The 16,588-nt window shown below is 40.3% G+C and overlaps 1 protein-coding gene across 4 annotated transcripts in view; it reads right to left on the reverse strand.

Moving 5' to 3' along the window:
• Nucleotides 1-16,588, reverse strand: part of znf638 (zinc finger protein 638) — a 203,750-nt gene that overhangs the window by 43,156 nt on the left and 144,006 nt on the right. For all 4 annotated transcript variants that reach the window (XM_059650726.1, XM_059650723.1, XM_059650722.1 and 1 more), the window contains exon 16: nucleotides 13,260-13,388. In XM_059650726.1, coding sequence (XP_059506709.1) covers nucleotides 13,260-13,388 — 129 coding nt within the window. The remainder of the gene's footprint in view (nucleotides 1-13,259; nucleotides 13,389-16,588) is intronic.

Below are 16,588 nucleotides of genomic sequence, written 5' to 3' on the forward strand. Positions count from 1 at the left end.
GACATGCACATGGACAGCAGTGAATTGAGGGGAATGTAGGTTAGGTTATTTTATTTTTAGATTAGGATTATTCCACGGCACAACATTGTGGGCCGAAGGGCCTGTACTGTGCTGTACTTTTCTATGTTACGTATGTCTCTCTGTACTCTCCTCACAACTCGTATTTTAGATTACCTTCAAACTTGGAAACATCCAATTAGATCCCCAGATCAACAAGGTTTGTAGTGCGAGCCTACTCATACTCACTGTTTAGTGTATGCTACGGTTACTTCAAACATTCAAGTGATACTAATCCCTGTTACTTGATCAGGACAGTACTCAGTGTTCATTATGCAACTTATAGGCAATACACTAACTAGTGAATCACATTCAAAATTCAATCCTGCAAGTTAATTTCCAAGGTCAAGAACCTGCAACACATAGTTCCTTACCTTAATCAAGCAATCCCACTTTGATTGTAATTGAATGGGCTGTTTCATGTTTTTGAACATTTAACACAATTGCAATTGTGAGGAAATATCATTCAATTCACAACATTTGGTTAAAATCTTTAAAATATAATTGATGTGTCAGATTCTTTGCTATCACTGACATTCATGTAACAGCACGTGGCTCTAAAATTGACCTGCAAGGTGCAATTGGAGAGCACAGTAGCACAAAACTAACTGAGCTCAGGGCACATTGCAGTGTGAAGAATACTGGAGTGGCAATACAGGGAAACTGTCAACTGACTAGCTGGTAGGAGATCTGTACTAAATTTGTAAAAGAACAGAGCAAAGTATTAGTAAATTAATTAAGTCATTAAAATTTATATAAATTAATAAAATAATCACATTATTAATCATTTATAAAAATTAATAAAGTAATTAAGTAGAGATAGCTGGGCAGGTGATATACTGTAGTTGTGAGATGTGGGAGCTGGCAGCTCCCAGTGTGAGCTGCTGTGACCATATCTGCAGCAAGTGTTGATAGCTCAAGGAACTTCGGCTCAGAGTTGATGAGCTGGAATTGGAGCTTTAAACAGGGCCTCGGTTGAAAACCAACTATAAACAAAAATCACCAGATTATAAAACACTGCAAGATGTTTAACTCAATCAAACCTTTCGATTCACTGCTCATCCGAAGTCCCACAGCTAGTCTGAGCACCCATGACATTTAAAAATGAATCAGCCACACCTCCTGCCATAATGGTTACAAACTGAATGCATGGCTAGATGTGTTGCTCCTTATTCCTAAATAATTGAACCTGTCAGGAATCTCATTAAAAGCAGCAACATGGGTAGATTACCAGAAAACTGCAGCACCCAGCCCAACATGGTTGAATACCTTCAGAAGGCTGAAGGAAATAGAGAACTTAAAAAGATCAGAAGGTTAAATTCAAAGCAATAGGGTGAATTTAGTTCCAACTGCTCTTGTTACAGCACAATTAACAAGTCCTTAGAACATCTGCCATCTCTTCAGGACAACTGAAGCAGACATGCCAAACTGTCTTATTTTTCAACTTTCCTCCCCTCAACAGAAATGTTTCTGATTATCTCTTGATCCAATATCTGTTATCTTGTTTCAAGTTTATTTAATGATAACATATTCCTTACTTTGAATAATCCTTTAGGAATGTTACGCCCAACCTATTTTGTTTAAACAAAACTATTATAATGCAGTAGGAGCACATGCAGTCCATCGTACCACACTGATTCTCCAAACGAGTATGGTAACAATGCAATCCTACTGCCTTTTCTCCATTAGCCTGCACATTGGTTCTATGCAAATGATGATTTGCACTCTTGAATACCTCAACTGTACCTGCTTCCACCAATTCCAGTCAGTGCATTCCAGCCCCTCAAGATTTGCCACATGAAAAATATTTCTCTCAAACTGCTTTTGCATTTTTTATTTACAAGTTAGTGTAAATATGTGCCATCTTGTTCTCAAAACTTTCAAGAGTGGAAAAGTTTCTGTTCATCATCTCTGCTCAGAACTCTCCTGATTTCAAGAACTATCAAAAGCCCTCTTTTCCTTTTTCTCTTTGAGGAAAACAGTCTATCTTAATAACTGACATGCCTCATGCCTGGAAACATTTCTGTAACCTTCTTCTGCACTCTCTGCAAGCATTTACATCTTTCCTGAAGTGTGGAGGCCACAGATGTGCACAATAACTCAGCTGAGGTCTAAGTAGTATCTTAGACACAACCTACTTGCTCTTCTATTTTATGCCATTGTTAATAAAGCCTCTGTTGCTTCCTCACTTTAAATAAAACCCAACATGAACACATCATACAGTTTAACTGCCTGATACTACTTGTACTGTATATTCCAATATCACTATTCAACAACATATTTGTAACTTTATTGCTCCTTGAGAGATTTCTGATTTGAACATTTCTTGCTTTTACTCAGTCTATTTATGTTTTATTTGTGAAACTCAAAACGATGTGCAGTTATATAGTCTTGGTTTCAACCCCAGGGCTTCCAAAAGCATTTTATAGTCACAACTGAATGTTTTTAAGACAGAAGCAGATTGGCTCTCGATTAGTAAGGCGATTAAGGTTACAGGGAGAAACACGGCAGCCATCATCGACTGGTGAAGCAGACTCGGTCTTGTGGACTTATGTGCTAACTGCAGTCACTTCTCTGTTGTTGGAAATGCAATAGCACGTAGAAAGAACCTACAAGCAGCAATAAGATAACAACCACATCTCTTTTATTTTATAGGTACATGCTGTTCAGGAACAATGTTCCAAATTGCTTCGAAAAGAATGATACTTTTTTTTAATGTCCACCTGGGAAAGCAAAATGGGCCTCAGTTTAATAGATAAGATGCAAAATTGCTTACATTGCTATATTAGGGAACATAGCAATACATCATCATTATGAAAATAGATTTTTGTATGCACATGATTGCTTCTATTAAAATAGCCATGCAACCCAAATGTTTCAGCCACTGTATTGATATTGCAGGCAACATGGCTACAATTCCTAACAAGGCAAAGAGCAGCAAATATGATAATGCTATTAAACTAGCAGAGTAGAAGTAAATATTATTCCATTGCAAATTGTGAAACTCAAGAAACTGGAATTTCTGTGCTGGTGAAAACCAGGAAAGAAAATGGGTCGAAGCTGCCAGACCTAACTGGTTAAACAACGATCAGAAACAGGAAGCCATCACGCCTACCCTCAATGACCTACATGTTTTGGTGTTTTGCTATTAGTAGGCCAGTATCACTTTCTTTGGGCCACAAAATATTGGACATTAAAAGTAGCCTTGCCAAAAACTTAAGAACAAATGAAAAGTAATCACTTTCAAACAAAATAATTCTCACAAACCAAGATCAGAAAAGAAGCAATAGACTTTGTTTATTCACACTAATTCCACCCTAAAGCCTAGAAAATGCCAAGATAAACAGACCAAATATCAGTAAAAGCAAGACAAACTGGAACAACTATTGTCTAAGGTGGTCATTTATTTTAGAACCATTTGGAACTAAAGAATACATTAATGCAAAACTGTAAATAAGGATCACAACCTAAAACGCACATGGCTAACTGGCAAGACAATTACTGAGCAGTTTATAAAGGGACTATAGTCAGCCTATCAATTCTGAATGACTAAGGTTGAAAAGCAATATTACATCCATATGTAGTGTATTGCGTACAGTATTCTCCTGTGCTAACTGTCCATATTTCCTGTTTATTAAGCAGGGTAATGGTTAGTTTTAAAAAAACTTGAATGTTCTTTTTGCAGAGCCCTGGTTCATCACAGAACGTGCATGAGTTTTGCGAGTTTCTCATCTTCACCATTGCTGTAAGGGCCTCATCTACGAGCCTTTTTCCCTGAAGAAAGGAAAACACAGAAATGACTAGGGGAAGGAACTGTGCTGAATACTGTATTCCAGGAGAAGAGGTTTACCATGATGAGATACCCCCATTTTTCTCAAATAAAATGTAAGACGTTTACACTCTGGCAGACTGGGTCACGCTGGTGCAGCAGCAGTCCCCATTCTTGTCTGCACTCAGTGATAACATCAAATAATTTCAGATTAGTTATTATGTGGTTGGATACAGAAAAAAGCTCCCTCTATTCTGCTCCAACTCATATCAGCACTTCCTGTACACCTACATGTAACATGTCCATTCTCATGTCAGCCATTCCACTGCAACCTCTCAGTTAGTGTCTGCCCAGTTCTGGACAATGGTTGACGATGGACATGTACTCACTGGAGCCTGGATAATCCCAAATATTCCTTTCATCTGGAACCTTTCTGAACAGAGGGAAGAAACTTCAACCACCTCAGTCAGGGTTGTCAAAGCACAATTCCTGAAGATGGAACTAACTTCAACACACTGCTCCATCCAGTCCTCAGAACCACTAGCTTGAGGGCAGAGAGATTTTGTGAGGTCAGCAGCTGGTTGCCGGTCCTTCGCTGAGAAAAACCTTTGAATTCTTCAGTGTGCTGAATGTAGGTTTTAGTGGCGGCAGAGAAAATGCGCCAAACATGACACTTCAGCTACTGCCATAAGGCCATTTCCCATTAAAGCTACTGTCTTTCAGTACTGCAGTCGTATAATCCGATGAAGTGACACTATGATGACCAACTACATTCCCCTAGTATTTGTGATGGTGGTGAGACCAAGCGAAATGTTCAGCACCACATCTAAATGATTGAAACACCTCCAGACAAAATGCATGGTATAGAGTTTGTTTAAATCTCTCCTTGAATTGAGGTTAATATATTTTCTCAGGTTAGAATTCTGAAAGAAAAACTGTACAATAAACTTCAGGTATGTTGGCACTGGACAACCACACACACCCCACTTCAGGCATCTAGTGCTAATAGCAAGAGGGCTGTCCATTCTGTCTCATTAACCACTCCCAGGGCAGATATCGCATAGACTAGATACAGAGTAAAGCTCCCTCAACTCTGCCCTAGCAAATACTCCCTGGGCAGGTATAGCACAGAGTTAGATACAGAGTAAAGCTCCCTCTACCCTGTTCCATCAAACGTTCCCCAGACAGGTACAGCAAGGGGTTAGATACAGAGTAAAGTTCCCTCTACTCTGCCCCATCAAACATTCCCTGGGCAGGAATTGCACAGGGTTAGATACAGAGTAAAGCTCCCTCTACCCTGTCCTATCAAACACTCCCCGGGCAGGTACAGCATGGTATAGATTGAGAGTAAAGCTCCCTCTACTCTGATCTAAACATACCCGGGGTAGTTACTGTATGGGTGAGATAAAGAGTAAAGTTCACTCTACATCATCCAAACACTCCCAGTGCAGTGCAGCACTGGTCAGATACAGAGTAAAGCTTTACATTGTCCCCATAAAACACTCCCATGTCAGATACAGCACAGGATTAGAAACAGAGCAAAGCTCTCTCTACACTGTCCCATCAAATATCCCCAGGGCAGGAGCAGCATGGTTCAGATACAGAGTAAAGCTCAATCTACTCTGTCTAACCAAACACTTGCAGGACAGATCAGAATGAGTTTGATACATTGTACAAGCTCCAGAAACATCAGTACAATGTCTGTGTGTAGTTCTATACACTTATTCTACTGTCTGCTATGCCAGGCACCATCAGCCTACTGGCATCATCCCTATTACAGTCAGCTTTTAATGCAGTTTTCATGCCCACTGAAAGCTGAAATGGCACTACCCAAAGCAATTGGTTAAATAGGATACATACAGCCTGGACAGTAAGGAAATTTTGATCTCTACAGCTGAACTGGGCCTGAAATCAACAAAGTCACTGCATTACCTGGCCTTTGTCATTTAAAACCAGCTTTCAATATGAGAAGGAATCAAAATCCATTGAAAATGAACAGATCTCAAAAGTCCACCAAAGTCTGTAGCAACAGATCAACTAATACACACTTTGTACTGCAGCAACTCATGTAATCAGGGGAATAAAACCCTTTTCGTTTTCTAGGTATTAAAGCAGGAATACCTAATCACAAAGTTATATAAATGATTTCCTTGGGAGAGGTTCTGTTGTTTAAGGAGAAACTGAATGGAATGAGTCTCTATTCTCTGGTGTTCAGAAGAACATGAGGTAATCGCGTTGCAACATAAACTTTTGAGGTATGACCAGACAGATGTTAAAAAGTTGTTTCTCTTGATTAAAGACCTCAGATTAGGAGATATAATCTCAGAAAAAGGGATGCGCTACTTAGGAATGAAACAAAGAAATTTCTTCATTCAAAAGATCCAAGTCAGGATGGTGCACAGCTGGAGGAGAAATTGCAAGTGTTGGTACTTCAATATATCTATTGTCTGTGTCGTTCTTGGCAGCAGAAGTTGCAGGTTTACAAGGTACTATCAAAGATATTTTGCTGAATTATTGCAGCATATCTTGCAGATAGTACACACTGCTGCCGTGGTGCATTGGTGGTGGAGACTGTGAATGGGATGCCAATCAAAAGTGTTTCAGATTTGACTGGTTATCAAGGAGAGAGGTGGAAGATTGGTGTACGCTATGAGGGGAAATAGCAATAACTTTTACAGGCATGAGAAAGATATTGCTCCAGTATGGCTTCCTCAATCTCCAGGTGAGAGATGATAAAACAGCAAAGATATTTAACAATATTTCACCTCGATGTTAGAAAGGGACATCATGGGACTGTGAAGGAGATGGGACAGTCAGTTCTGGAGGTAAATATCTGACAAGTAAGGGAATATATACCTTAAATACAAGAGAAAACTTCCAAATTTTGGACATCCGTAGATTCAAAAGATTTAGATTTGTTAGACTGATTCGAGATGAGACATTTTCATATGAAGAGAGATTGAGCAGTTGATGCCTAATCTCTAGAGTTTAGAACAATGCGGGAATCATACTGAGGTTTACAAGATGCTACACAGGATCGACAAAAGTAGACAGAGAGATGTTTCCCCTTATGAGGCAATCTTGGACAATAGGTCATAGTTTTAGGACAAGGGGTTATAGATTTAAATCAGGGATGAGGAAGCTTCATGAAACTGTAAAATGTGCGCAGCAGACATGGATTAAATGTAAAGAGACAGATATTTAATGAGTTGAAGGTTATAAGGAGTGGACAGCAAAGAGGAAGTGAGGCTGAGATTAGATCAGCCATGATCATATTGAATGACAGGCAGGCTTGAGGAGCTGAATTTTCTACTCCTGCTCCTCATTCTTAAGTTCTGAAACCAGAATGTTTTTTACAAGTATCCATGAATGAATTTATCAAAAATTAAAACATAATGTTAGATTACTCTAGTAAGGAGTTAGCAAACACAATAAGTTTATTTTTGTTTTATTTCAATGCTTAAAAGAAATAATGGTTATCTAAAAAAAAATCATGGGTCTCAAAATAGATTTCTCCATGGCTACATGGTATCAACCCAGAATACTGAAGCGGCCTCGGAAGAAGACTATGGAAGAAGAATGAATGGGAAATATAAACAAACCTCTTAAAGACGCGGCTGGAAAGTTGTCAACCACTGTATCTCCTTTAACGGATTCCTGCGGTAGAAGTGGCAAGAAATCAACAGATCTAAGGAGACTGACAACCAGAGGCAGAAGGAATTTAAAAAAACCTTGTTTTCAAACCAAGTGAGTGGTTATAATCTGTAAAGTTGTGCCTGACACAGTGGAGGAAGCAGATTCAATTGTAACTTTCAACAGAATTACCTGAAATATTGCTGAAAAAATAAGAGATCTATGCTGTTGAAACTTTTCCTCTTGCAGTCATCAGGACAAATGTAAGAATGCCAAATTTCAAAGGAATCTACAATTTATGTTGTCTGAGAAAAGGAAGTTGTGGGAGAGAAGGGAGCAAGTCAAATCTATTTAGTTGAGGTGTGATTATGGAGAAGGCACTTGAAAATTATTGCTGCCCACATTCTTATTTTCAACAATGGCACATGCCTAGACATGCTGCTGTTGTCTGCAAAGTATGAATAGATGTAACTTCTAGGAAGTATTAGCAGCCAAAGTAAAAGTGAATCTTAAATTAGTTGCTCAGGATTATTCAGCAACTACTGTACTGTAAGTAAGTACTTTCACCTATTGCAAACAACCAACAATGCCGTTTGCTATGACCCCTTAGTTGTTGGGACATACAGTTTATATACCAGTCACAGAACTACTTAAAAGGACACGTGTGGCATTCAGAACAAAGTACATTAATTAACTGCTGAAATACAGGTTAATGCCATTACAGAGGCATTAGATCAAAATTGGGAACTAAATATTCGGTGGTATGTGACTTTGCTAAAGGATAGGCAGGAAGAAGTGAGGTAGCTTTGTTGGTACAGGATGGAATAAGCAAGAAATGATCCTGAATTAGAGATGTTGAGTCAATATGGTTGAAGTTAAGAGATAAAGAAGGAAAGGTGACACTGGTAGTAGTAATCCACAGGCCCACTTTTTAACAATTCATTCACAGGATAAGGGCAATGTTAGCTAGGTAGTTCTGCCCATCCCTAATTGCCAGAACAGCAGTTAGAAGTGAACCACACAGCTGTGGGTCTGGAGTCACATGGAGACCAGACCAAGTAAGGATAGCAATTTGCTTCCCTAAAGGCACTGGTGAACCGGACAATCCGCAATGGTTATCATTAGACTCTTAATTCCAGATTTTTACTGAATTGAAATTCCACCATCTGTAGTGATGGGATTCAAATCCATGTCCCCAGATTATTGGGTTTCTGGATTAACTGTCCAGTGACAATACCACTAGGCTATTACCTCCCACTAATAGTAACTGTATGGTGGGGCAGAAAATAAATCAGGAGATAATGAGGGCATGTGCCAAAGGCAGTACACTACTCATGTGGGGTTTTAATCTTCACGTAGATTGTCATAGTCCATTTGGCAGAAGAAGCCATGAGGAAGACTTCATACGTCATGATTCTAAGAAACTGTCTGGAATGTATGTTGTGGATCCAATCAGGGATAAGGCTCTTTGGATCTGGTGATGTGTAATGAGATAGGATTCATGAAAGCTGTCAAGAGTAAAAGAACTCATCAGAAGCAGTGACTAAACATTGTGGAGTTTAGCATTCAGCTTGCGAGGGAAGAACTTTGATCGGAAGCAACTGTGAGAAGCTTAAATAAAAGCCATTACAAATGAATGAGGACAGAATGGGCTGAATGGACTGGGAAAAGGGATTAACAGCAAAGATGGCTGCGGAGCAATGGCAGATGTTTAAGAAAAAGCTACGGTTCCAGCAAAGATGTACCCCTGTGAAGAAACAGCAATTCTAGGAAGGGGGCAACATTAGTTCAAAACAAAAAAACGTACAACTCGACAAAGGTTAATGGTAGGCCAGAGGATTGGGAAAACTTTAAAAACAACAGTCAAAAAAAAGGGAAGAAAATACACAATGATAGTAAACTGGTATATCAAGATGGACAGCAAGAGCTTCTATAAATATTTAAAAAGAGAGAAACCAAAGTGAGAAGAAATCAAGGCCAGCCAGACAGATTACTAAGGCAGTTAAGGAGGCATATGGGACACACACCTTTATCAGTCATAGCATAGATTAGAAGAGCAAGGTGGGGGAGTCACCTTGGACAAACCTTTGGTTGCGCCACAGAACATAGAACAATACAGTGCAGAACAGGCCCTTCGGCCCTCGTAGCTGGAGTACTGTGTGCATTTCTGTCACGTTATAGGAAAGATGTGACTACAATGGAGGACGAGCAGAGAAGATTTACCAGGATGCCGCCTGGGATGGAACAGTTCAGCTGTGAAAGAGGGCTGGACAAGCTCGGGTTGTTTTCTGTAGAGCAGAGAAGGCTGAGAGGGGACTTGATTTGAGATGTATATAATTAAGGGCATGGAAAGGGTGGATATTCCTTTGAATTGAATAGACAATAGTCAATAACAAAGGAGTAAAATTTTCACTTTGAACAGCAGGAGGTTTAGAGTGGAGCTGATGAAAACTTTTTCACCCAGATGGTGGTGGAAATCTAGAATGAGGCAGGAAACCTTTAACCTTTAAAAAGTACTTGGATGAGCACTTCAAGTGTCATAACATTCAAGACTCTAGGCCAAGTGCTGGAAATTGGGACTAAGTGTAGATTTAGAGTAGGGTTGTTGCTTCAAATTTAATGGTATGAAGGGCCTTTCTTTTTGATCTGTGATTCTCTGAACATAGCTCCCTGACAGAATGACGCTGCGAAAATAATAATGGCAAACCAGGAAAAAACAGAAGTTGAATAAATACTGCCCATTAGTCTTCACAGTCGAAGATTCAAACAACATCCCAAAATCACAAAACAGTCAAGAAGCAAAAGGACCAGAGGAAATAAAGAGAATAACTATTGAGAGAAATGGGCTAGAAAAAATAATGGGGCTAAAGACCAATGAGTCTCCTGGACTCAATGGGATGCGTCATTGGTCATTAAAGGAAGTAGCTATAGAAGAGGAGGATAAAAAAACGAGGATAAATAACAGGGAATCTGCAGATATATTTGTATTTTTAGAAGGCATTTGATAAGGTGCCATACATTAGGCTACTTTAAGCTCAGAGCCCATGGTATTGCAGGTAGTATATTAGCATGCACAGAGAATTGGCTAATACAAGACACAAAGTTGGGATAAGGAGAGTATCTTAGGATGGCAACTTGTAACTAATGGAATGCAGCATTGGTCAGTGCTGGGGCTACAATAATTAACAAAATAAATTAATGACTTGGATGAGCTAAGTCAATGAAGTAAGGCCAAGTTTATGGCTGACAAAATTAGATTGCAAGATAACTGGTGAGAGGGCAACACAGAGTCTGCAGAGGGATTTTTTTTTGCTCGATTACAGGATGTGGGCTTTGCTAGCTAGGCCAGCATTTATTGTCCATTTCAAGCTTATAAAATGGGTATGTGCCCTGCTCTTATGTCAGCTTTGCAACAAAAGCTGTGTTGATGAAACTGATTTAGTCCAATTTTTTTTAGTGCTTTGCCGTTGCATCACGTGTGGGAAAGTGCTAGAGGTAAAGGCCGTTACAGTGTTCAAATTCCCAAAATAAATCTAAGATCAGAATCTACATTTTTACTGCAGCTACAGACATTTTGGTTGACAAGTTCATGTCGAGAGATGAAATTCATTTCACTTTTGGACGATGAGGACACAAGCTAACTTCACCAAGTGCCATCGCTGACAGGTATTTACTCAAAGTTAGACCACCATTTCGTAGCCAGAAATTAAAATGTATGTTGCGAACAGCAACAGGATCTCAAAGAACCACACAAACATCCATATTGTGGTATCTGTCCTAGGCAGGTCAAATCTTTGAATATCAAAGCATCAAAATCATGATCAAGTATGTATCTGTCAGTGATTATGCTTACCAAGGAGAGTTACTTTCTTCATTAACTTTCAGTTCTTTCACTTTATGAACTGAAAGTTGTCAATTTGTATGGAGGTGTTTCTTTTAGGATCAGATTAGGAAGCAGAAATCATAAGGAACACAATGTCTCAGTCAGGAAATATAAAACCTAACTCTTCAATACCTTAGCTTGAAGTGGAGAAGGAGGGGGCTTACCACGGGCTGCAAATCTAGGCCAGGCGCCTCTGGGTGGAGCTTTTCTTTTCTGTGAGATTGTCATGAACGAATTTAACTCCTTTACGGCTGCTGGGTCATGTTGTTTTTGCTTCGCTGCCAGAAGGCGACATGTCAGAACATCCAGAAAATGAGGACCTAACAAATCTGTGGTGGATAGGTTAGGAAAATCCAAAGGACTAGGAGCAATTTTTTCCATGCCAGTTGCCCGTAACAGCCTATCAGACCTCAATTCAGAAAGGAAAGTGTGGGTCTGCCCAGCTAAAACTACTGCTAGACGACATGCAGTGATTGCAGAGAGCAAACTCTCCTTTAGTTGATCACGAGACAGGGATTCAAAATCACCCTTCAGTTTATCCAGCTCAAACTTCTGGGCAGCTAAAATGAGGGGACTTACAGTTTCAGTCACCCTTGACTGGATGGAACGAGTTGCTTCTATCACACCTAACAAGTTGTCAAGCTCCTGCTTGGTGGAAACCACACCTTTTGAGACGAGCAACTGAAACATCGGCTGATCGACTTCAGGAGCTGCAACAGCTGGGATATTTGGAATGCCAACATTGAATCGGAGACGATTCTGGTGTTCCAAACTTAGTGGAAGACGGAATGCCAAAGGTAAAAGAATATGGCATTCCAGTGGTGTCTCTCGATAGGTCATGGCTTTCCAGCAATTTTTGTCATCGAGGGAGCCCTTCAGGGGTCCACCGGCCCAGTGAAGGAGTTCAGATGACCATTTTGCCCTTGTGCCGGACAATATAGTCTCAAATGTGGACTTTTCTGAAACCGTTGACGTAGTTGGAGGGACGGGCTTAGCATGGGGAAGTGGCATGAATTGTATCGATTGTCCAGAGCGTCCCCACCAGGGATTTGGCTCCTTACTGGCTGATTGTGCTCCATTCCCTGAGCTAGTTTTAATATTTTGCTGGGAACTCGGACCCTGCAGAGGATTTCCTTGCGGGTCATTCAATCGAAGTTGAGGAGCTGGAGGAGAATCAAAGCGAAACCCAGCTGGACTGTCGCTGGTGAAATCAAGCTGCAATGAAGATAAAAGATTAAATGTGTCAGAGACGGCTTATTGGCTGTATCCTCAATGGTGTAGGTAAGGAAAAATATAGGTGTGGCAGGATCAAGTGGTAAGCCTTCACAGGCTAAAAGAAGAATGCTGTTTAGAACTTGCCCAAACCTATGTTGAGGAGGGATTGTCTCTTAATACTTCAGGATTTGGCATATCACATTAGTAGTAAATCCAATTTACTTTGCCCCAAAATATGTAAAATCAGATGCTTGCCTAACAAGCATTAGGGTTTAAAAATACATAATTCAACACTTTTCTGGCTATGTCAGAAATCACTACCGAAGGCATTCACCTTTGGAAGGCTTTTGCTTGGATATGGTTTTCAGAGGATGTGCTTTTTCATGCCTGGTCATCGTGTAAAACAAACAAATACATAAACAGAATAACCCGGAGATTCAAAATGGCTCTTGATCCCATCCACCTGGAACCTTGCACATATAAATACACTCAGAGTTCAGAGTTAGTGAGAAAAGGTCATTCAGCCAATAAAACTCTCTCAACTCAGAACCCATACATGATTATTCTATTATAGGTACCCACCAACCTGCCAATCCCTGGCACTTTATCAAAAATTCCTTTTATTTACTGTCACTGAAAGAAAGTCATGTAGCACTATTTATGTCTCTATTAGCCACTTGTGACAAAACCCTGATTACTTACCAACAACTGCATTCCTGCCTTAGGAGACAGAGAGAATTCCAGAGTTTTTCCATGGAAGTCATGAGGAATTTCTCGGAAAAAGTTGCACATGGATGTGGCTGCATTCCCACTCTCTAGCTGTAGAAGGACCTGTACCAAGCACAGCATGGGAAAAGGTTAAACTGGGTGAACTGACTGCACACTAACTATAAACAAACTCAAGTCCATAATCTTAATTTATTGAATTAGCAGCAAGAAATCCTGACTGATTTTTCCCTTCTTACACCATGCATTAAGTAATATTTGAAAGCTAATCAGTCAGGATAGCACAACTTAGGCAATCTGGAACCTTCATCTATGTGGATTAATTTAATACCGTGCGGGGGAACCGTCTTGTGGCAGAGTGCTTGTGTCCCTACTAATGGGTGGAGGCGGCCCAGGTTCAACTGCTCCAGAGGCATGTAATAACATCTCTGAACAGACTGATTAGAAAAAAGGTTCAAAGAATCTTCAATACTGTGCAACATTGTTCTCAACCAGGAAATTTCCGATAATTTGCTTGCAGTTGTACAATTGTATACAACTGTGTGAAAGATGAGCAGACATCTAGCTTATAAAAAACCCACTCAATGGGTAATGGAAAAAGAGAAACACTATTGCTAGCAATGGTCACTTGAAAAATGCAAATTAGAAGGTGAGAGTGGAAATTGGGGAGGCACTTGCAATGATCTTTCAAACTCCCTTGGATTTGGGGATGGTGCCGGAGGGCTGGAGAATAGCAAACATTATCATCTCCTTGGTCAAAAAAGTTATAAAGACAGACCCAGCAACTAGACAAAATTGGTAAAGAGATAGAAAATAGAGTATCATGGTTAATGGATAATTTTCAATTGGAGTAAGGCTTGTAATTGATTTCTCCAGGGGACAGTATTAGGACCCTTTCTTTTTCTGATGCTTATAAACAATCCAGATTTTGATGCACAGGTATAATTTCAAAGTTTGTGCATGACACAAAACCTGGAAGAATTAAGAACCATGAGAAAGACAGCACTGAATTTCAAAACAACACTGACAGGTGAATGGAAGGACAGGACAGATGGCAGATGATGTTCAATGTGGAGAAGCAGTGTAAAGTGATGCATACAGACATGAAGGATATGGCGAGATGGTATAAAGTAAGGGGTACTGTTCTATTGTGCTGCAGGAGCAGAAAGACTGTGGTCTAAGTGTGCATGTCATTACAGGTGGTAAAAAAGCTGTTAAGAAAGCACACTGTATTTTTGGTTTCATAAATAAGGTATACAGTTCAAACAAAAGGAGGTTGCACTGAACTTACATAAAATGCTGGTTAGACTCCAGAATCATACGCCATAAAAACAGATCCTTTGGTCCAACCAGTTCATGCCAAATATAATCCCAAACTAAACTAACTTCAGCAGCCTGCTCCTGGCCCGTATCCTTCCAAACCTTTCCTATTCATGTACTTATCTAAGTGTCTTTCAAACGTTGTAACTGTGCCTGCATCCACCAGTTCCTTGTGAAATTAATTCCACATGTGAACCACCGTACGTAAAAAATTTGCCTCTCATATCAGCTGGAGCATTGTATATAGTTCTAGATGCGACACTTTAGACCTCGTTTGTTACATATACAAATGATTTGGATGAAAATGTTGGTGGCCTGCTTAGTAAGTTTCAGGTTGACTAAAATATTGGTGGAGCTGTCGAAGGATGCAAGAAGAAATACATCAGCTAGAAAGCTGGGCGGAGGAATGACAGATGACGTTTAAATTGGACAAGCGAATGGCCCGGTGGCTCAGTGGTCAGCACTGCTGCCTCACAGCAGCGGGGAACTCGGTTCAATCCCAGCCTCGGCCAACAGTCTCTGTGGAGTTTGCATATTCTCCCACAATCCAAAGATATGCCGGTTAGGTGGACTGGCCATGCAATTGGACAAACTTGGATGTTTTCACAACAGCGTTGGAAGCTGAGGAACGATGTGGCAGAAGTATATAAAGTTATGAGATACACAAACAGGGTTGAAGTATGAAACATTAGAAGGCATCAGTTTAAGGTGAGAGGGCCAAGTTTAAAGGTGATGTGCAAGTATTTTACACGGAGGGTAGTAAGTGCCTAACCCTTGCTGCCAGGGGCAATAGTAGAAGCGGATAAAATAGCTAAGGTTTAAGGGACATTTAGGCAGACACATGAACAGATAGAGAACAGAAGGATATGGACCATGTGCAAGCTGATGGGATCAGTTTAGAATAGCATCATGGTTGACACAAACATGATGGGTCGAAGGGCCTGTTCCTGTGCTGCAGTATTCTATGTACCGGGGGAGGCAATGGCCTAGTGGTATTATGCTGGACTATTAATTCAGAGACCCAGATAACATTCTGGGGACCTGGGTTCCGATCCCACCACAGCAGATGGTGGAATTTGAATTCAATAAACATCTGGAATTAAAAATCTAATGATGACTGTGAATCCACTGTCGATTGTCAGAAAAGCCCATCTGGTTCACTAATGCCCTTTAGGGAAGGAAATTGCCATCCTTCCCTCGTACAGCCTACATGTCACTTCAGACCCACAGCAATGTGGCTGACTCTTCACTGCTCTCTGAGCAATTAGGGATGGGCAATTATTGCTGCCTCGCCAGTGATGCTCTCATCCAATGAATAAGGAGGAAAAAAATACAGTAATCCAGATGTGGTTTTACCAATACTCTGTATAACCGAAGCATAACCTTCAACCTTTGCATTAAGTTCCCTTCACAATAAACTAAAACATTCTATTAGCTTTCCTGATTACTACTTAACCTTTGGCGATTCACGCACAGTATAGGAAGGATGTAATTGCACAGGACGGGGTGCAAAGGAGATTTGACAGATGTTACCTGGGATGGTACATTTCAGCTATGAAGAGACTACATATGCTTTAGCCTTTTTTTTGAGCAGAGAAGGCTGTGGAGACCTGACACAAAATGTATAAGATTATGAGCAGCACGAACAGGGACAATAGAAAGTTCATTAGTGAAAAGTAGAGGATTTAGAGAGCTTCTAGAATGTACTGCCTAGGAAGGTAATTGACGGGGGAACGTCTCAATCTTTAAGTATTTGGATGAATACCTGAGGTGTGATAATATTCAAGGCTACGGTCCTACTATGGGAGAGGGAGACTCATGCAGGTAGTGGTATATTTTTTGACATACAGACATGAAAGGCGGAATGGCCTCTTCTGTACGATATGATTCTATGCTTCAGGACACTCAGGTCTCTTTCTCAAAGTTCTGCAACCTCTCACCATTTAGATAATACATTTCTTTTTATTCTTTCTGCAAAAATGGGC

Source organism: Stegostoma tigrinum, chromosome 1 (genome assembly GCF_030684315.1).
Source record: "Stegostoma tigrinum isolate sSteTig4 chromosome 1, sSteTig4.hap1, whole genome shotgun sequence".
Taxonomy (NCBI): Eukaryota; Metazoa; Chordata; class Chondrichthyes; order Orectolobiformes; family Stegostomatidae; genus Stegostoma; species Stegostoma tigrinum.